The following is a 21,975-nucleotide window of genomic DNA, read 5'->3' on the forward strand; positions in this document are numbered from 1 at the left end:
TTTAAAAATGTTTACGTTTTGGTACGTTTTTAGGGAAATGTTGTAATATTGCAACATTGGCCTTAGGTGGGAGCAGAATTTCTGTATTTCTACTCACACAACTAAGGGTTAATTTGCAGGATTGATTGCTTACTTAGCCCTATATCAGTATATAGCATGAATAATAATCACACATCACTCATATTTGTTATGAATAATTATTTATCATTTATTAAATAGTAAGTCGCTTTGGATAAAAGCGTCAGCTAAATGCAATTTATGAAAGCATCACTCAGGATTTTTTTAACAAGTGTTTTTATTGCTCTTGGGGCATTAAAAACAAGATTTTAACTTTAGTTTTTTATATAATATCTGCATTTTCTCTTGTGAAAAACTAAGTCTTAGTTTGGCCATAGTTATTTAATATATAGCGCCATCTCCTGGTTAAATCCTGAAATTGAAAATCTGGCAACGCCCTCTTGGAAAATAGTGGGAGGGCTTAACATTCCCAGATACTGGTCTTTGGCAGGTCTTAGGCAGGTAACTGGCTGGTAGTAGGCAGGAAGCTGTATGCTGGAGTCTGAAATAAGATGCTCCATCTGTATCTCTCGCCCCCCTTGGTCGATTTTGATGAATGAAATCTCTTTATAACCGCTAGAGCCAATGGAATCGAGGGAAAGTTATATACACACCAAAACGTTAACAAATAAGGAGTGAGAGTGACGCGTTACCAAAATCGGAAGCTGCATACACTCTGGTGGCTACCATTAGCAGCTAACTTTTCCGCTCCGATTTTTACATAAAAATGGAATTATGGATTGTAAATAATTTTTCCAAAGGCACAGGTACATTATCAACCTATGGATCAATAGTTGCAGCATTTTTTTTTTTTCGTTTTAATGCCATTGAACACGTCTTTTGACCTAATTGACAGCTACGGTGAGACGATCTGCCGTAAATGCTCCGTAAAGGTACGTGTTGTGATGTCTGTGTTTGCTTCCCCTGTCGCAAGTTCGGATCGCTCAGTGATGATACTATACCTAAATAAGCTGTGGAGTCTCAGCTTTAATCGGCTATATTGTATTTGCAGCTACGATAAGTAATAAGGGTATCTTTATCTTGAATTGTGTGCCGCAGTGCGTTAGAATTTTTTCGCTCAGGGGTCATTTAGACGCTTCTTATGAGACTTGTGTTTTGTTTTGGTAAAAATGGTTTATGTCTTCAGTTAGCTGAGATTCTTCCCGTTAATCTGGTGCTACACATTAATAGTTTCATAAATGTTAAGAAACCCTGAGACATTATCTCGAAAAAATAAACGGTGGGAGGGGTCCAATGGGGGGACCGCCGTGCTTAAGAGGTTAAGCAAATCGCAAGAACTCTAATTTATCAGTTAAACCGGTTGGTGGGCTGAAAGCTTGTAGATCATCTTGTTTGTCACCAGTGAAGTCCCTATTTTAGACAATGGCATAGTCCAAATCCATGCAGCGAAGGCATTGTGAAGATATGACCCTATCAATGTACTTCTCTATGACCTCCTCAAACTCCTTCCGTTTTTGCTTTGGTAGTAACTGCAGCCCTTCTGACACCACACTACATGTGTACAGTTTTACGACTTCCCATGGCCCACCAAGACCCAAAGGCTTGCTTCTTCAGCTTGATAAACTCTTTCACTGTTGGAGTCCACCAAGAATTCTTAAGTTGTTGCCACAACAAACACCAACCAACTCCAGCCACAACTCCTGGAAGCCCCACCACAATAGAGGTTTTCATATGATTAAAAAACAACCAACCGTGGATTTTTAGCAGTGGGTGTCGTAGTTTCAAATACACTTGTGAATCACCCTTTGTTTGAACATAATATTTGTTACGTCCAAGTTAGGCCATAAAAGTAAACCCAACATTTTTTTATTTGGGGATGGAACATTTGGCAGAGAGTGGTTCTCCCAACAAAACCATAATCCACAAAAAAGGTTTGAGTCTTATTGTGATTGATTAATAAAGATGTTTTTGTATAGATCACAGAAAAACTTGACAGTCACATAACTTGAGCAAAGCAAGTGGAACAACATATAAGGGTTCAGGCCTCTAGAGTTTGATTAATGTGTTTACATGGTAGGAGCTCTTTCTTTGGAGATTTTAGATCCACAGAGGGTACATTTGTGTTAAATATATCCCAACGATTCAAACAGATCAAGGTCCAGTTTCTGTTTCTGTGTTTGACGGACCACAAGATAATAAAGAAGAATCCACAGAGCGGAGCTGTTCACTTTCTGAGGTGCAGGTTACTTTACATGTAACATTTCAAACAGGTTGTATGTTTTCATATCTTAATTCATGTATACTGTTAACATAATCTGCCTTGTTTTATACAAACTATGAATGGCTGGTGAATATAATGTGACATATATAACTCTTGATGGGCATGTGGAAGTGCAGAGATATAGATATCTCTATTTTGTGATCATGTTTACTGCATATGTTCTGATCATCTGCAGTAATTCCACTATTGTGTGCATCATTGTTTTACACAGAAACCTCCATGAGCCTATGTACATATTCATTGCAGCTTTGTTGATTAACTCTGTTCTGTTCAGCTCTGCTGTCTATCCAAAGCCTCTGATTGACTTTTTATCAGAGAAACAGATCATATCTCATTCAGCCTGTCTGTTTCAGTGGTTTATTTACTACTCTCTATGCTGTTCAGAATTCCTCCTGTTGGCAGCAATGGCCTATGACAGATATGTGTCTATATGTAAACCTCTGCAATATCCAAATATCATGAGAAAAACAACTGTTAAAATGTTCCTGATCCTAGCTTGGCTTCTGCCTGCTTGTCAGTCTTCCGTACCGATGATAGTGAGTGCGAACAAAAAACTCTGTCACTTTAATTTGAAAGGAATAATTTGCAACAGCACAGTTCAAAGACTTCTCTGTGTGACATCAAGACTACTGAATATATACGGCTTGGCTGTTCTCGTCACTGCAGTCATTTGTCCTGTGCTTTTCATTCTTTTCACATACATCAGGATAGTTATAGTTTGCTATAGAAGCAGTCAGGAGGTCAGGAGGAAAGCTGCACAGACCTGTTTACCCCATCTGCTGGTTCTCATTAACTTTACTTGTTTGGGTGCTTATGATGTACTTTTACTTCGACTTGAAACTGATTTTCCTAAAACTGTACGTTTAATAATGTCTTTACAAACATTGTTGTATCATCCTCTCTTTAATCCCATCATATATGGTCTGAAAATGAAGGAAATTTATAAACAGCTGAAGAGATTGTTCTGCAAACGTGTCTAATGCGTCACAACTGATAACTGAGTTCAGTGATGCTGTTGTGTCATAATAATGCAGAGATGTGATTTATTTGATCATTGCACGTTAGTTAATGTGAGGATTTGTTGCAGTAATGCAGATGCACACTTTAGAGCAAACTTAACTTCATCAAGGTAATAACAGATAACGGAGCAATATTTAAGTTTTTCAAAACTCCTGATGAGGTCAACACTCCAGCAGCTGTAACTAAATCATGCTTTTCTGCTTCTGTCCTTACTCACAACATAGCACACCTTCTTTATTCTTTTGTTCACTCTGAAATTGCAGAAATGGAACCCTGTTCTTTCATATTTGTAATCTTATTTTCTGCCTTTATTGTCACATAATAAATGTCATCGTAACCTCTTAAAAGCAAGACGGTGTGCTTTAAACTTTAATTTAGTGCCCTGCCAGACAAAGCGGATTCAAATTGTTTCTAAATAAATCAATAAACAACAAAGATCATAGTGTTGTTGCCGTCAAATGACTGTTGTTTGCATGTGATTTCTATCATGCTCACATTAAGTATAGTTCACAATCTGTAAGTTATTTAAAGAGGATGATCATACTCATCGGCCTCAAGGTTTCAATCAACATTTGAAACCGCTCTCTTGTGTTCACTGTTTAGTATTGACACTGGACACCAGGCCTGGAAACATTCCCTTTCCCACTGCTTTAACTCGCAGTATGGTCACCGGCATGGTGTCACTTTGTGTGGAAAGGAGGTGGGGACACTTCTTTTCAGATAAAAACCAACTAGTGTATTGCGTGCTTATGGTGCATAGGCTTACTATTTGTTAGCAACACCATTATGAATCCTGAATACCTGTCTTCCCTCTTTAATGTTGCAAACCCGACTCAACTGTTTGTTATGTACAAAGAGAGAAAATGTACAACTTGGACAAGAAGAAACTGTGTCAAGAGTTTGTTAACGTTTCTGATCAGCACATCATGTTTTGGGGTCATTTTGGAATAAGTAGGCTAAGGGGCAATTCTCTTGAGCTTACATTAATCTTTTGATGACTAGTGCAGTGCCTGTGCTCTACTGCTGCAAAGCTGAAGCAATGTTTGCTCTTTCTGTTTTCTATATCTCTGCAGATTACACCACTTTGGTCCCCAGAAATACAGCGACAGTGAGTGAATGGACGAACCGCTCTCCAGACTGTACATGTTCTCTTGTGAAATGAACCACTGCTGTCTTCTCCAGTGTTCTGTGTCAGTTCATGGCAATGTTGTCTTGTTAAAGTTTCCATCAAAGTTACTCGTTAACGTTTCATGTACTAGCGATCCTTCGGTTCCCAGGCCAAGTCCCTAAAGACTGAGCTACTGATGCCCCCATGTTTCCCATATGTGTTTTCTGGATTATTTTTCGGCATTCCCTGAGGATTTGCTGCCTGATTCGCTCTGGCCAACTCCTATTACTCCCATCCAGTCTGTGATCTGGGCTGACACCTGCTGCTGAAATATAAAAGGAATATGTTGACCAAGTTAGATTGTGTTTCCTATGTTTGTGAAGATTACAATTAGGATTGTGTATGGAAGGTGTTCGGGGACGTCACACATTGCCGTATGACCCTGATATCATTAGACAACATATTAAGAATTACGTTGGTAAATACAATCTTAACCTGTTAAGCCCCGAGCCTGTTTTTCAGGTTTCAGGCTCAAATGACTACAACTTCACTTCTAAAAGGGTTATATGAATAATTTCTTTTATCAAAGCAAGGTTACATCTGTGAGTTGGATGTAGAAGTGTCAGAATCAATCTAGATCTTTCTCAGTCAGAGTAAATTCAGATGGAACATAGTAAAAAAAGGTAGATTCTTACCTCCGCCTAAAGAAAAAATATTACTTATAGTGAAAACCACCCTTGAATGATGGGATGGTAGACTAAAAGCTTTAGGAATCCAAACTATAACATATAATAAGTACCCTGTATCAAGATTGAGGCAAAACAAGTTAAATATGACTTTTTTAGAGAGGTTTAGCAAAAAAAGTTCCAGGCGGAATAAGCTTTCGGCACATTTGGGTACATCTGGTTCCATCAGTGCCATTTGACCTTTTTCAGGTACCAGACTATAAAAATGATGTATTACATTGAATTATCACGATAGGTATTCATTCCATCCAAATAAAAAAAATTAAAATAAAAAAAAATTAATAAAAAACAAAAAAAAAAAAAAAAAAAAAAACGCCGACGGGGGCTTTGGGGCTTAACAGGTTAAGTAAAAGCTATACAAGAACATCTGAACACAGGGAGGCAGGATCTTGTAATGTTGGCCTGGATATGTTTCTGCATTGAATAAAATCCCACTTTGGCTGCACTTGATCCAACTGTCTTCTTTCATCTTGATCAGAGAGTTTTGTGTTTGGCACCTCAATACAATTGTAATGTTTTACCATGTGCTGTTGTGTAGCACAGTGGCAGGGGTTGGGAAGCAAAGCTCTGTTCCGAGTAAGAACAAATAACAATTGTCCGGTACCGGGGTTAATAAGAGTTCTGAGGACAGGAGGCCGAGTCCCGCGGACCGCGGACCGCAGCTCTCTCTCTCTCCCTCTCTCAATCTACTGACTAAGCGAAATCAATCAAATGTAGGTAAATTATGCTCTACAGTTTAATGTGCTTTAAGAAAACAAGCAGTCTCATTTACACAGCTCTCCAGAGGGTTTACTTTACGATATTCAATGGACAACACAGTCTACTGCCATGGGAGTCTTTGCTTTTGTTCATGCTTACAATTTAAATCATCACCTACTGCCTGAATGTTCTGTTGTCCTGTACATAAACAAAGAGATTGTCACTGTAAATGAATGCATTAAGACAACAATAATACAACAATACACATAAACAAAGGCTGGTGAGATGTTTATCTCATGAGGGTTAGTTTATCTCATGAGACGGATGAGGAGTCCTCGTACAATTACTAGCTACGTTTTGTAAGTGATATGTTAAGTGGGGACTCATTAAAATAATAATAATAATTTGACCACAAGGACAATATTGTTTATGTTGTTTATTTGTTTTCTTCAATAAAATGTAATCGACTCAGGGCACCAATTACAATTAACATGTTCATTTTTACCAATATTAAATGAAGACATAAACGAGAGACACAAAAACAAGTACATTTCAGAATGACCATATAATAAATAAGGTGTGTTATGTTGGTCAGGTCTGTTTACCCCATAAGTGACACCATGCATTTACATGTTCTCTCTTTGTACATAACAATCAGTTGAGTCGGGTTTGCAACATTAAAGAGGGAAGACAGGTATTCAGGATTCATAATGGTGTTGCTAACAAATAGTAAGCCTATGCACCATAAGCACGCAATACACTAGTTGTTTTTTATCGGAAAGGGAATGTTTCCAGGCCTGGTGTCCAGTGTCAATACTAAACAGTGAACACAAGAGAGCGGTGTTGATAATTACACCTTGCAAAGGAATCCCCCCATTACCTGCAAGAGATTATAGGAGAAACTACCAAAAGCGGACCAAGCTATGCGTACATGCACAAGTAGTCAAATGTTTTAAATGAATATAGCTGGATAGCATAAGAGGACATATGAGAGCCTAACCACATTTCTGTTATATTGTTATAGTTAAAACTGTCAACTTTTGCCTACATTTTTTGTTTTACATTTAAAGTTGGCAAGACTTTTGATGCATGCAAATGAATGCTGGAAATTAAGTGTTCAAGACTTTTTTTCTTTTTTTAACATACGGATAAAATACAACAAATATAGAAATGAGAGAAATATTTCAAATGTTGATTGAAACCTTGAGGCCGATGAGTATGATCATCCTCTTTAAATAACTTACAGATTGTGAACTATACTTAATGTGAGCATGATAGAAATCACATGCAAACAACAGTCATTTGACGGCAACAACACTATGATCTTTGTTGTTTATTGATTTATTTAGAAACAATTTGAATCCGCTTTGTCTGGCAGGGCACTAAATTAAAGTTTAAAGCACACCGTCTTGCTTTTAAGAGGTTACGATGACATTTATTATGTGACAATAAAGGCAGAAAATAAGATTTCAAATATGAAAGAACAGGGTTCCATTTCTGCAATTTCAGAGTGAACAAAAGAATAAATAAGGTGTGCTATGTTGTGAGTAAGGACAGAAGCAGAAAAGCATGATTTAGTTACAGCTGCTGGAGTGTTGACCTCATCAGGAATTTTGAAAAACTTAAATATTGCTCCGTTATCTGTTATTACTTTTTGATGAAGTTAAGTTTGCTCTAAAGTGTGCATCTGCATTACTGAAACAAATCCTCACATTAACTAACGTGCAATGATCAAATAAATCACATCCCTGCATTATTATGACACAACAGCATCACTGAACTCAGTTATCAGTTGTGACGCATTAGACACGTTTGCAGAACAATCTCTTCAGCTGTTTATTAATTTCCTTCATTTTCAGACCATATATGATGGGATTAAAGAGAGGATGATACAACATTATTTGTAAAGACATTATCAAACGTACAGTTTTAGGAAAATCAGTTTCAAGTCGAAGTAAAAGTACATCAAAAGCACACAAACAAGTGAAGTTAATGAGAACCAGCAGATGGGGTAAACAGGTCTGTGCAGCTTTCCTCCTGACCTCCTGACTGCTTCTATAGCAAACTATAACTATCCTGATGTATGTGAAAAGAATGAAAAGCACAGGACAAATTACTGTAGTTACGAGAGCAGCCAAGCCGTATATATTCAGCAGTCTTGAAGTCACACAGAGAAGTTTTTGAACCATGCTGTTGCAAATTATTCCTTTCAAATTAAAGTGACAGAGTTTTTTGTTAGCACTCACTAAAATAGGTACTGAAGACTGACAAGCAGGCAGAAGCCAAGTTAGGATCAGGAACATTTTAACAGTTCTTTTTCTCATGATATTTGGATATTGCAGAGGTTTACATATAGACACATATCTGTCATAGGCCATTGCTGCCAACAGGAGGAATTCTGAACAGCCTAGAGAGTAGTAAATAAACCACTGAAACAGACAGGCTTGATAAGATATGATCTGTTTCTCTGATAAAAAGTCAATCAGAAGCTTTGGATAGATAGCAGAGCTGAACAGAACAGAGTTAATCAATAAAGCTGCAATGAACATGTACATGGGCTCATGGAGGTTTCTGTGTAAAACAATGATGCACACAATAGTGGAATTACTGCAGATGATCAGAACATATGCAGTAAACATGATCACAAAATAAAGATATCTATATCTCTGCACTTCAACATGCCCATCAAGAGTTATATATGTCACATTATATTCACCAGCCATTCATAGTTTGTATAAAACAAGGCAGATCATGTTAACAGTATACATGAATTAAGATATGAAAACATACAACCTGTTTGAAATGTTACATGTAAAGTAACCTGCACCTCAGAAAGTGAACAGCTCCGCTCTGTGGATTCTTCTTTATCAGATTCTTCACCCTCGACAGATCTCACTAAAACTTTTCACAAAGATCTGACCAACTTGTAAACAAATGAATGAAACTCTAGAGGCATGTGGACACCAACAGGGTGGGGGGGGGGGGGGGGTTGTTTTTTGCGGGTGGCAAAACAAATGCAGGTATGGAAGAATAAAATGCTAAAAGCAGTTAGAGATCAAGATTTTTATTATTTTATTTGTTACTTTTCACTTTATTTTTTCTGAGCAAATTTTCTGGAGACCCAAAGCTGTATCTACAAATGTTCCGTCTTCATACAGGTCAAAACTTATACACAGCTAAATATTTCTGTACATCTTTGATTTACACAAGATTTTTCCTTTTTCATTTTCACACAACCCTCAGATTATTTTGCACATTTGTACACAGAGCTACCAGACTTCAAGTCATCTCCGCTAAACTAGCCCCACACACATGGACTGGAACAGTGGCGGCCGCCCCACCTCTTCCCACATTCTAGTCATTAAAAAATACTTTAATTTTATTTAATTGTATACATTTTGAAGGTACATATCATGTAGTTGGTGTCAGTAAAATATATAATCTACGATCAAATATAGATTACAATTGTTTTACGATGTCTAAAGTTACTTATGAGTGTTTCCTGCTTGCGGCGCAGAAATCTTTGCCCATTGACTCTCGTTATAAGTGGTGCATGCGCAGTCCGTACCTCTTCAATGCAACAGATAGGAGCAGCTCTTCAGTACAACAGATAGGAGCAGCTCTTCAATGCAACAGATAGGAGCAGCTCTTCAGTACAACAGATAGGAGCAGCTCTTCAACAGATAGGAGCAGCTCTTCAACAGATAGGAGCAGCTCTTCAGTACAACAGATAGGAGCAGCTCTTCAATGCAACAGATAGGAGCAGCTCTTAAGTGCAACAGATAGGAGCAGCTCTTCAGTGCAACAGATAGGAGCAGCTCTTAAGTGCAACAGATAGGAGCAGCTCTTCAGTGCAACAGATAGGAGCAGCTCTTCAGTGCAACAGATAGGAGCAGCTCTTCAGTGCAACAGATAGGAGCAGCTCTTAAGTGCAACAGATAGGAGCAGCTCTTCAATACAACAGATAGGAGCAGCTCTTCAATGCAACAGATAGGAGCAGCTCTTCAATACAACAGATAGGAGCAGCTCTTCAATGCAACAGATAGGAGCAGCTCTTCAATACAACAGATAGGAGCAGCTCTTCAACAGATAGGAGCAGCTCTTCAATACAACAGATAGGAGCAGCTCTTCAACAGATAGGAGCAGCTCTTCAATACAACAGATAGGAGCAGCTCTTCAATACAACAGATAGGAGCAGCTATTCAATGCAACAGATAGGCTTCAGAAAGCAACATAGCACCATCACTGCCACAATGAAAGTGGTGAATGATGTGGCGAGTATTTTAGATAAAAAGCAGAGTTGTGCAGCTCTATTTATTGACCTTTCCAAAGCGTTTGATACCGTCGATCATCGCATCTTAAAGCAGAGGCTACTCAGTATTGGCTTATCCAGCCATGCAGTGGGTGGTTTGTGAACTACCTCTCTGAAAGGTCCCAATGTGTTCACTTTGATGGGCTGTCTTCTGAGTGGTTGAACATTGCTAATGGTGTTCCTCAAGGTTCTGTTTTAGGTCCACTTTTATTCTCCATCTATATCAATAGTTTAGGTGAAAATGTGGATGAAGCTACTTTGCATTTTTATGCGGATGACACCGTGATGTACTGTGCAGGTCCCTCCATTAAGGAGGCTGTTGTTGAATTGCAAGCTGTTTTTAACATTATTCAGACTCAGCTCTCTGAACTAAAGCTTCTTTTAAATGTTGATAAAATCAAGGTAATGCTCTTTTCAAAAGCTAAATAGACTCCAGAGACTGTTTTAGATATTGTAACTACGCAAGGAATAAAACTTGAAGTGGTTACCTGTTACAAATACCTTGGTATCTGGCTTGATGATTGTCTCACTTTTAAACGTCATGTCAATAACCTGCTTAAAAAACTGAGGGTTAGGCTAGGTTTCTTCTACAGGAACAAGTCCTGTTTCTCACTTGAGGCCAGGAAAAGGCTAGTCACTGTGACCTTTTGACCTGTGCTGGACTGGTGATTTGATTTAGATGAATGCACCTGCCAATTGCCTGGTCAAGTTAGATGCTGCGTATCACAGTGCACTGAGATTTGTGACAAACTGTAAAGTATTAACCCATCACTGTACCCTGTATGCAAGGGCTGGTTTGCCTTCACTAACTGTATGGAGGCTCAGTCACTGGTACATTTTTATATACAAAGCCATGTTAGGGAAACTTCCATCCTACATCTGCTCCCTGATCTCACGGTGAATTGTAAGTGGCTACTGCCTGAGATCGCATGCTGTGGTTTTATTAAATGTGCCAACTGCTAGGACTGTCTTAGGGAAGATAGCTTTTAGATGCGCAGCTCCACTGTCTTGGAATAGTCTGCAATTGAAATGGAAACTGAGCAATCTGGTGCCACTAAATGTTTTTAAAGCTCGGTTGGATGCTACTCAATCGGATGCTGTTGGTACCTGTTCATGTGGATAGGTATTGTAAATTGTAATCCCTGTAATGATGCTGTATGATGTCCTTTTTGTTGTTCTGTTTATGTTTCAATGTTTCATGTGGAACCTACTTGAGCAGGTCTCCCTTGAAAAAGAGATCAATGATCTCAATGGGATACACCTGGATAAATAAAGGTTTGAAATGAAATGAGGAGCAGCTCTTCAGTACAACAGATAGGAGCAGCTCTTCAACAGATAGGAGCAGCTCTTCAGTACAACAGATAGGAGCAGCTCTTCAGTACAACAGATAGGAGCAGCTCTTCAATGCAACAGATAGGAGCAGCTCTTCAACAGATAGGAGCAGCTCTTCAATGCAACAGATAGGAGCAGCTCTTCAGTACAACAGATAGGAGCAGCTCTTCAATGCAACAGATAGGAGCAGCTCTTCAACAGATAGGAGCAGCTCTTCAATGCAACAGATAGGAGCAGCTCTTCAATACAACAGATAGGGGGCAGCAGGAGCGCCAGAGTGAGTGATTGACGTTTGAATGAGAGAGAGTTAGACGGAGACGGAGTGTAAACAAAACTAGATAGCGAATATGGAGAAGGTCAATTATGTTTAATCACTTAAAGAAACACCCTTTGAGAGGAGGACACTGGAGGGAAAGCTGAGAGTAAAAGAGCTCAGACCTGATCAGCCGGACATAGGCAGGAGTTAAGGACAGAGGAAGGCAGTGTACGTGCTCTTTTTACCTTTCTCTTTTACCTATAGCAACACCAGTGCTATGTTTAGCTTCCCCTGACTCCCTTTTCAAACGTCAGGATCAGACCAGTCTATGGACCAGACCCAGCATGGATCCAGACAGATGTGAGTGACTTAAAGCACATATCAGAAAAACTAAAACTAGAGTCCACATGGATGATGCTATGTGACTAGCCATGTTTAGGAAAGTAAACACAGCTGTCCAATGAGGGTACAGGATAGGGATCAGTAAGCATAATAAGGAGGTTGACAAAAACAGGCACTCAAATAATAGACTGTATCAAGTGCTGTGTGCCTTTGAGCTAGCCCTGCATTGTAATATGACATAGGCCTACTGTATGTTTTGAGTTTGTGTATACGTTTGCTTACATTTTGGTAGAGGCCCCCCTGGAGAAAGATGCATCAGCCGCCACTGGACTGGAATACCCCTGATGTGCAATAAATGAAGTTAATTTGTTAACCTAGGTTCAGGAGCATGGCCACGCCTGAACCCCATCTCTAATCACGGTAAACTCTATTTATACCCAGCCAAACATCCGGCCATCGCCTGTCTCTATTCTCTCAGAGACAGACAGGCAGCCCGCGATTCACTCCTCGCGTCGTCATGGTTCAACATTCTCTAAACGCTACGACTAAAGCTTTAAACTCACCATGGATCCCGAGTTGCTGGTCAACCTGCCGGAGTCAGACGAAGATCTATGAAACGATCTTTTCGAAACCGGCCATCCGCCATCTACGGCACAGCAGTCGGCTCACAGCCAAGCATCCGAACGGAGCCGCTCGCGCTCAGAAGTCAGTATCCCACACACCAGCCGTCACTTCCCCTCAAGCGCCCCCAACAAAATATCTCCAACTCCAGATATATCCTAGGCCTCGTCTCCTCCGCCATAAATCGGGCCCACAACAGGCATAGCCAGCACCAATCCTCCCACCTCCGGCAGCCTGCCTCATTCACCTCGGCACACTCAACGCGCCTCTCGGACGAATCTGCGTTCTGAAACGGAGCTCGAAATCAGGAAGTGGAAAGTCATCCAACTTCAACATTTCCTGAAAGAACACGGCATTCATTTCCATCGAAACGACAACAAGGCAAGACTGTTTCATCTCGATAAAGCCTTCAGCAGCACACAGGCAACAACAACAAGGCCTACAGCTCTTCCTGCTTCAGAGCCAATCAGTCAACTCGTGACCTCTCCCGCTTATCCGTGGTCGGGTCGCGGAGGTATCAGTTCCAGCAGAGAGCCCCAAACTTTCCTTTCCCTGGCCACATCAACCAGCTCTGACTGGGGGATCCCAAGGTGCTCCCAGGCCAGCAAAGAGATATAATCCCTCCACCTGGTCGTAGGTCTACCCCTCGGTCTCTTCCCAGCTGGACGTGCCTGGAACACCTCCCTAGGGAGGCGCCCAGGTGGCATCCTTACTAGGTGCCCGAACCACCTCAACTGGCTCCTTTCGACGCGAAGGAGGAGCGGTTCAACTCCGAGTCCCTCCCGGATGACTGAACCTCTCACCTTATCCCTAAGGGAGACGCCCGCCACCCTGCGGAGAAAACCCATCTCGGCCGCTTGTATACGCGATCTCGTTCTTTCGGTCATGACCCATCCTTCATGACCATAGGTGAGGTAAGCGAATTGTGCCTCCCATGTACAAGGTTAACATTGAAAGTGATGATGATATGTCAAAATGCGTCTCAATGTACATGTTACTCCAGCTGCCTATCAGTTTACTCCACTCAAATGGCGCAAAACTCGCGTTCCATGGACAGACGTGTAATACACTCAAATTACAATAGATGGAGCTCTAGACTAATTTATAAAATTTGTAAAAATGTTGTTAAGTCTGAAAAACACGCTGTTATGGATGATAAATAGGTTAATATGGTAAACAAGGGCGCACAACCCCCAAACTTCGTGGGTGTGTCCCAACGTGGACAAAGTGTAAATATACCAAGTTTGATGGACCTGTGATGTCTGTAAATATTTGAATTAAAACAGTTTAATCGAGTTTGAGCACTAATATACCCATGTTTTTAACACTTTAGCGGGGTAAACATGTTATTTTTTCACTCTGGGTGTCATGGCTAAGAAACTTATTGTGAAAGTTTATTCTTTATGTTAGTTTTTGTCATGTCTTTCTGTCCTGTGCTTTATGTTATGTTGAATAGTAATTCTCCCTCTCATTTCAGACCTCCATGCTCCCCGCCCCCATCTGTCTCCTGCGTCTGTGATTGTTTTCCCCGCCCTGATTGTTTCCACCTGTTCCCATTTACCCTGTGTATATATTCTGCTAGTTCCCTCCTGTCCATTGTCGGTTCGTTTCCTCATTCAGGACTTTGAGCAAGCGTACTCCACAGACGTGTTACGTATCTCTAAGCTTCAAAGTTATTGTCATTGTTTTTCCTCGAAAGAGAGTTATTGTTTTCCCTGTTTTGTTACTATGTAAATTCCAGTAAAGTCTTTATTTTGAACCTCTCCTGAGTCTGAGTTTGAGTCGTGCATTTGAGTTCATGCCTCAGAGTTCACTCCTTGACAGTACGAACCGACCATTAAAATGAACTCAGCCGACTCAGACCAACTAAAGAACGCCATCCGTTCTCAGGGCCAACGTCTTGGGCAACAAGAGGACCAGATGGCCGGCATACAGCACGGAGTGCAGCACCTAACCAACAGTCAGGCGGAATTACAATCATCGGTGACTACTCAGGTGAATCTGCTGGCAGCTGAGGTTCAGCGTGTGCTCACTCACCTGCAGGCTGCTTCTCCTCCGGTTCCAGCGGCGACCAGATCCGACCCCAACCCGGCTACGGAGTCGCATATTCCTTCCATGCGTCTGGCTCCACCCGAGAGGTATTCCGGGAGTTCGGAAGGCTGCCGGCCGTTCATCGTACAGTGTGAGTTACACTATCGACACCAACCGGCTGCTTTTCCCACGGATGACTCCAAAGGGGCTTTCATGATCTCCCATCTCTCCGGTCGAGCAGCAGCGTGGGCTACGGCAGAGTGGTCCCGAGGCTCTCCCATCTGCGGGTCTCTGGACGACTTCATAGACACGATGAGAAAAACTTTTGATCAAACCACTCCGGGCAGAGAAGCAGCTCGGGCTCTGATTAAGCTGCGGCAAAATCAGCGTAGTGTGGCTGACTACGCTATCGAGTTCCGGACTATTGCAGCCGACAGCAGCTGGAACTCTGCTGCATTGTTTGACGCATTCGTCAGCGGTCTCTCGGATCCTCTACAAGACCAGCTGGCGCCTCTGGATCTGCCCGCTGACTTGGACTCCGTCATATCCATGGCAATAAGAATAGACAATCGTTTGGCAGAGAGGAGAAGGAATAAATTCAAGGATGCGGTTGGTCCGTCTCTCCAGAGGAGACGCTCGCCGCCGGATTCCACTTCTTCTTGGAGGCCCCGTCACCCCTCACCACCTGCGTTCCAGACATCAGCGCCCCCTGGCTCCGTGGAGGAGCCAATGCAGTTGGGCCGTGCTAAGCTGTCTATGGCAGAACGTCAGCGTCGGTTAAAGGAGGGTCTGTGCTTCTACTGCGGTCAGCGCGGACATCCACAAGCTGCTTGTCCGGTAAAAGAGAAGGCTCATCAATAAAGAGGAGGACGTTGGTGAGCCGAATCTCTTCCTCTGATTTTCCTCCTCGCACCCTGACTCGCATCCAGGTAAAAATCAGAGACAATGTTTTTACTCATGGTGCTCTTATTGACTCAGGGGCAGACGAAAGTCTAATGGATTGGGGTTTAGTAAATAAAATGAACATAAAAACTAAACCTCTACCCCAGCCTCTTGAAGCAAGTGCTCTTGATGGACGGCTGTTGTTCAAAGTGACTCACCAAACAGAGCCTTTAGAAATAAGATGTAATGATAACCATCACGAGACAATGTCATTTCACTTATTCAACTCAGCCCAACATCCTCTCATATTGGGGTTCCCTTGGTTGAAACTTCATAACCCTCACATAGATTGGCACTCTGGGAGGGTGGAGGGGTGGGGACAGACTTGCGTTGATCACTGTTTAAGACCGGTTGCAGAGATTGACAGGAGATGTAACACTGGGAGTGTTAGACAGGATACTATCTCTAAAATATATCTTCCTGATGTACTTTCAGTCCCTTCCTGTTATCACGATCTGAGTGAAGTTTATAGTAAGTCCAAGGCTCTGGCTCTTCCTCCTCACCGCCCCTATGACTGTGCTATTGACTTGATTGCTGGGTCTCCCATTCCTAAGGGTCGACTTTATGCAATTTCAGGACCGGAGAAAGAGGCCATGAAGGATTACATTGATGCCTCTCTCAAAACAGGGCTTATTCGTCCTTCCTCATCCCCAGCAGGTGCAGGTTTTTTTTTTGTTGGCAAAAAGGATGGGTCTCTTAGGCCTTGTATTGACTACTCACCTCTCAATGACATTACGGTTAAAAACCGGTACCCCCTTCCTCTCATCTCGTCCGCTTTCGAGCAGCTTCAGGATGCCAAGGTTTTCACCAAGTTAGACCTGCGTAACGCTTACCATTTGGTCAGGATCAGGGAGGGCGATGAATGGAAGACGGGGTTTAACACTCCTTCAGGCCACTATGAATACCTCGTCATGCCGTTTGGACTGTCAAACGCTCCTGCAGTTTTCCAGGCTATGATCAACGATGTGTTGAGGGAGTTTCTGAACCGGTTCGTTTTTGTCTATCTGGATGACATTCTGATCTACTCCCCTGACCTTGACACCCACAAACAACATGTCCGCCAGGTTCTACAGAAACTGCTCCTAAATATGTTGTTTGTTAAAGCCGAAAAGTGCGAATTTCATGTCAAGACAGTCACTTTTTTGGGCTTTATCATTTCCCCAGGTCAGGTTAGGATGGACCCAGCGAAGGTTAGCGCAGTAGCCTGCTGGCCTACCCCTGACTCTCGTAAGAAAGTGCAACAGTTTTTAGGCTTTGCTAATTTTTACAGGCGTTTTGTGCGGAGCTTCAGTTCTATTGCAGCCCCTCTTCATGTCCTCACGTCCCCCCAGGTGCCTTTTGTGTGGTCTCCTCAGGCTGAGGAGGCTTTTTCTCGACTCAAGAAGATGTTCACCTCTGCTCCCATACTTACTCTGCCGGATCCCACTCGCCAGTTTGTGGTGGAAGTGGATGCCTCCAACGAGGGGGTGGGAGCGGTACTCTCCCAGCGCCAACAGAAGGACAATAAGCTTCACCCCTGCGCTTTCCTGTCCAGGAAGCTCTCCCCGGCAGAGAGGAATTACGATGTGGGAAACCGTGAGTTGCTGGCTGTGAAGCTAGCGTTGGAAGAGTGGAGGCATTGGTTGGAGGGAGCCGAGCATCCTTTTGTGGTCTGGACTGGTCACAAAAATCTGGAATATATAAAGAAGGCCAAAAGACTGAACTCCCGCCAGGCCAGGTGGACTTTGTTTTTTAACCGGTTTGACTTTGTTCTCTCTTACAGGCCGGGGTCTCAGAATGTCAAGCCTGACGCTCTGTCCCGTCTGTTTGACCCTGTGCCTTCAGTCAAGGAGCCGGAACCCATCATTCCGTTAACCTGTTCCACTCTGAGCCTGTTTTTCAGGTCTCAGGCTCGAAAATGACATTCCCAGAACAAATGACCATATCTTCCCTTCTAAAAGGGTTAAATTAATAATCTTTTTTCTCAAAGTAATGATAAACCTGTGAGTTGGATGTAGAAGTGTCAGAATCAATATAAATGTTTTTTATTTTAAAGAAAATTCAGATTTTACATAGTAAAAAACTGTAAATTATAGTGTCCGTCCAAAAATTATTTTTTACAGATAGTGAAAACTACCCTTGGATGATGGGTTAGTAGACTAAAAGCTTTAGGAATCCAAAGTACAACATATAATAAGTACCCTGTATCAAGATTGATGCAAAACAAGTGAAATTTGACCTTTTTAGAGAGATTTAGCCAAAAACTGGGCCATCTGGGGTCATTTGGGTGGATTTGACCTATCTCTGGCCCCCCTTGCTCGATCTGGTTGGTTGACATACCCTTGTGACCGTTAGAGCCAATAGAATCGAAGGAGGAGACTCACATACACATACATTGTAAAGAAAAAATGTTGCCGCTTCGCGTGTGGAAAGCGAAACTAAACTGGAGGAATGTCTCCTTCTGGAGTTTGGAAACTAAAACGCAGTTGTATTGCTTATGGATTATCAGAAATAATTTCAAAGAAGGCACAGACACATAGGATGAACCTATGGATTAACTGCAGCATCGTTTTTTTATCGTTTTAATGCCATTGAAGACCACTTTTGACCAAGGTAAGCCATATTTACATGTTTAGCTTCTTGGCTCCACATGTGATGATGTACGCTTTCGTTGATAGCGTCGCGAATGTTTATCACTGAGTGTTGAGGTGGGCACCGTTAGATTCAGTGTCTCCAGGACACCAAAAAAGAGTGTTTGGTTGTGCATCTAGGATAAGTAATAAGGGAGTTCTGAGTGAGTTTATGTGCCTTTGTAGGTTACGTTTTTTCGTCGAGGCTAATTCAGAGGCTGAGTGCTAGCATTGTGGGTTTTTTTTGAAAAAAAAAATTAAAAAGATCAGTTAGCTGAGTTTCTTCCCGTTACATGGATATAACACATTCATAGTTTTATTCAATATTAAGATTCCTTAGACGTTGTTTCCTGCAAATGACGCGTTTATCCGCCCGGTACCGGGGGGAAGGCGTGAAACAGGTTAAACCGTGTGGTAGGAGCACTGACTTGGCAAGTGGAGAAGGAGGTGATACGAGCCAACGGGGGAGCTCCTGCACCCAGGGGTTGCCCGCCTAACCGGCTATTCGTTCAGGAAGCCGAGCGACCACAGGTGATCCACTGGGCTCACACGTCGCTACTCACCTGTCACCCCGGAGTCAAGAGAACCATGTTCATTGTTAAACAACGTTTCTGGTGGACATCCATGGAGAAGGAGGTGAAGGAGTATGTGGAGGCGTGCCCTGTCTGCGCTCGCAATAAGACCTCTTCCAGGGCGCGGATGGGTTTGTTACAACCACTTCCTATTCCCAACAGACCCTGGTCAGAGATTTCTATGGACTTCGTCACAGGCCTGCCCCTCTCTAGAGGTAACACCACAGTTCTCACGGTAGTGGACCGTTTTTCCAAAATGACACATTTCATTGCTCTGCCCAAATTGCCCTCAGCTAAGGAAATGGCTGAGGTCATGATGCATAATGTTTTTCGTCTGCATGGTTTCCCTAAGGATATTGTCTCCGATCGGGGGCCCCAGTTTGTGTCTCGTTTCTGGAAGGAGTTCTGCAGACTCATCGGTGCCACGGTCAGTCTCTCGTCTGGATACCACCCGGAGTCAAACGGCCAGACAGAGCGCCTGAATCAGGAACTGGAGACTTGCTTGCGCTGCCTGGTGTCCCAGAATCCATCCTCCTGGAGCGAGCAACTCACCTGGGTGGAGTATGCGCACAACATCCTTCCCACATCTGCCACGGGATTGTCCCCGTTTCATTGTGTTTATGGGTACCAGCCGCCACTGTTCTCAGCCACGGAGAAAGAGGTCACGGTTCCGTCTGCCCACGCTATGGTCAGGCGTTGTCATCGCGTGTGGGCTGCGGCAAGAAAAATCCTCTGCAGAAATTCTAAGCTGGTAAAACGAGCAGCAGACCAAAGACGCCGTCCAGCTCCTGTATACCAGCCAGGCCAAAAAGTCTGGCTTTCTACGCGGGACCTTCCCCTCCACTTACTCTCCCGCAAGTTGGCTCCGCGGTTTGTGGGTCCTTTTCCCATCACCAAGGTCATCAACCCGGTTTCAGTGAGACTACGGCTTCCCAGGTCCATGAAGGTACATCCCACCTTCCATGTGGGGAAATTGAAACCCCTGAAGGAGAGCGCCATGGTTCCCACCGCCAAACCCCCCCCCCGCCTCCCAGGATGATCGATGGAGGTCCAGTCTCTACAGTCAAGACACTCTTGGCTGCTAGGAAACGGGGTAGAGGGCGACAGCTCCTTGTTGACTGGAAGGGTTACGGCCCTGAGGAGCGGTCATGGATTCCTTCCCGTTTCATCATCGATAAGAGCCTCATTGAGGATTTTGACCGCCTCAACTCGGAGGAGCCTGGGCCGTCAGGAGCCGTCCCTAGAAGGGGGGGTACTGTCATGGCTAAGAAACTTATTGTGAAAGTTTATTCTTTATGTTAGTTTTTGTCATGTCTTTCTGTCCTGTGCTTTATGTTATGTTGAATAGTAATTCTCCCTCTCATTTCAGACCTCCATGCTCCCCGCCCCCATCTGTCTCCTGCGTCTGTGATTGTTTTCCCCGCCCTGATTGTTTCCACCTGTTCCCATTTACCCTGTGTATATATTCTGCTAGTTCCCTCCTGTCCATTGTCGGTTCGTTTCCTCATTCAGGACTTTGAGCAAGCGTACTCCACAGACGTGTTACGTATCTCTAAGCTTCAAAGTTATTGTCATTGTTTTTCCTCGAAAGAGAGTTATTGTTTTCCCTGTTTTGTTACTGTGTAAATTCCAGTAAAGTCTTTATTTTGAACCTCTCCTGAGTCTGAGTTTGAGTCGTGCATTTGAGTTCATGCCTCAGAGTTCACTCCTTGACACTGGGTGTGTGAGACGAGTGAACAAACACTTAAAACCTCCGGAATTACAACAGTTTAATCGAGTTTGAGCACTAATATACCCATGTTTTTAACACTTTAGCGGGGTAAACATGTTATCTTTTCACCCTGGGTCTATGGGTCGCTGAGACCCTTCTAATAGCAGTGACTCTGCTGCCTGCATTTAAACAGATTCACCCGTTTATAACATTACTTTAGCCCTGATCAGAGCCATGTTTTCTGGGTAACACAGCGAGGTGCTGTACCCTGGGTCTCTGGGTCTATGGGTCTCTGAGACCCTTCTAACAGCAGTGACTCTGCTGCCTGCATTTAAACAGATTCACCCGTTTATAACATTACTTTAGCCCTGATCAGAGCCATGTTTTCTGGGTAACACAGCGAGGTGCTGTACCCTGGGTCTCTGGGTCTATGGGTCTCTGAGACCCTGCTAACAGCAGTGACTCTGCTCCCTGCATTTAAACAGATTCACCAGTTTATAACATTACTTTAGCCCTGATCAGAGCCATCTTTTCTGGGTAACACAGCGAGGTGCTGTACCCTGGGTCTCTGGGTCTATGGGTATCTGATACCCTGCTAAAAGCAGTGATTCTGCTGTTTTTAGCTTATTGTACATTTAACAACATAAATATGATTAATATGTACATTTTCTTGTCTATACTTTTCATTTCATTTCATTTCAAACCTTGATTTAACCAGATGGTCCCATTGAGATCATAGATCTCTTTTTCAAGGGAGACCTGCAGATACTGACACGTTTATGTCCATAACTCCGTATGTTTATGTCGTCCAATGTACTCTGTTTAAAAACGACTATTATGACTGAATTAAAAGAGTTTGATAGTATTTTCACACTCATGTAGCCATGTTTGAAGCCCTGTTCACTGGGTAAGAAGTGAATTACCCTCTCCTGTTGAATTAAAACATTTCCCACGACTCTGACCACTAATGTACCCATGATTCAGACACTTATTCCTGGGTAAATATGTTATCTTTTCGCCCTTGGTGTGTGATACAAGTGAAGCCACACTTAAAACCTCCTGAATTAAAACATTTCCCACGACTTTAAACACTAATGTACCCATGTTTTGCACACTTATTCCTGGGTAAATATGTTATCTTTTCACCCTGGGTGTGTGTATTTCTGCCTGTGAGTGTGATATCCTGCTTAAAGCAGTGATTTTGCTGTTTTTAGCTTTTTGTACATTTAACAACATAAATATGATTAATATGTACATTTTCCTGTCTATACTGACACGTTTATGTCCATAACTCCGTATGTTTATGTCGTCCAATGTACACTGTCTAGAAACTACTATTATGACTGAATTAAAAGAGTTTGACAGTATTTTAACA

The 21,975-nt window shown here is 42.6% G+C and overlaps 2 protein-coding genes across 2 annotated transcripts; one reads left to right on the plus strand and one right to left on the minus strand.

The window, feature by feature from the left end:
* Positions 1–2,358: 2,358 nt before the first annotated feature.
* On the plus strand, positions 2,359–3,279 carry LOC117498298 (olfactory receptor 11A1-like). The gene has a single exon (XM_034150310.1). The coding sequence runs from the start codon at positions 2,359–2,361 to the stop codon at positions 3,277–3,279; it is 921 nt and encodes a 306-aa protein (XP_034006201.1).
* A 4,395-nt stretch (positions 3,280–7,674) lies between these two features.
* On the minus strand, positions 7,675–8,595 carry LOC117498296 (olfactory receptor 11A1-like). Its single transcript, XM_034150308.1, has one exon. It carries the CDS (start codon positions 8,593–8,595, stop codon positions 7,675–7,677), a length of 921 nt encoding a protein of 306 aa, XP_034006199.1.
* Positions 8,596–21,975: the final 13,380 nt, after the last annotated feature.

Source organism: Trematomus bernacchii, unplaced genomic scaffold, assembly GCF_902827165.1.
Source record: "Trematomus bernacchii unplaced genomic scaffold, fTreBer1.1, whole genome shotgun sequence".
Taxonomy (NCBI): Eukaryota; Metazoa; Chordata; class Actinopteri; order Perciformes; family Nototheniidae; genus Trematomus; species Trematomus bernacchii.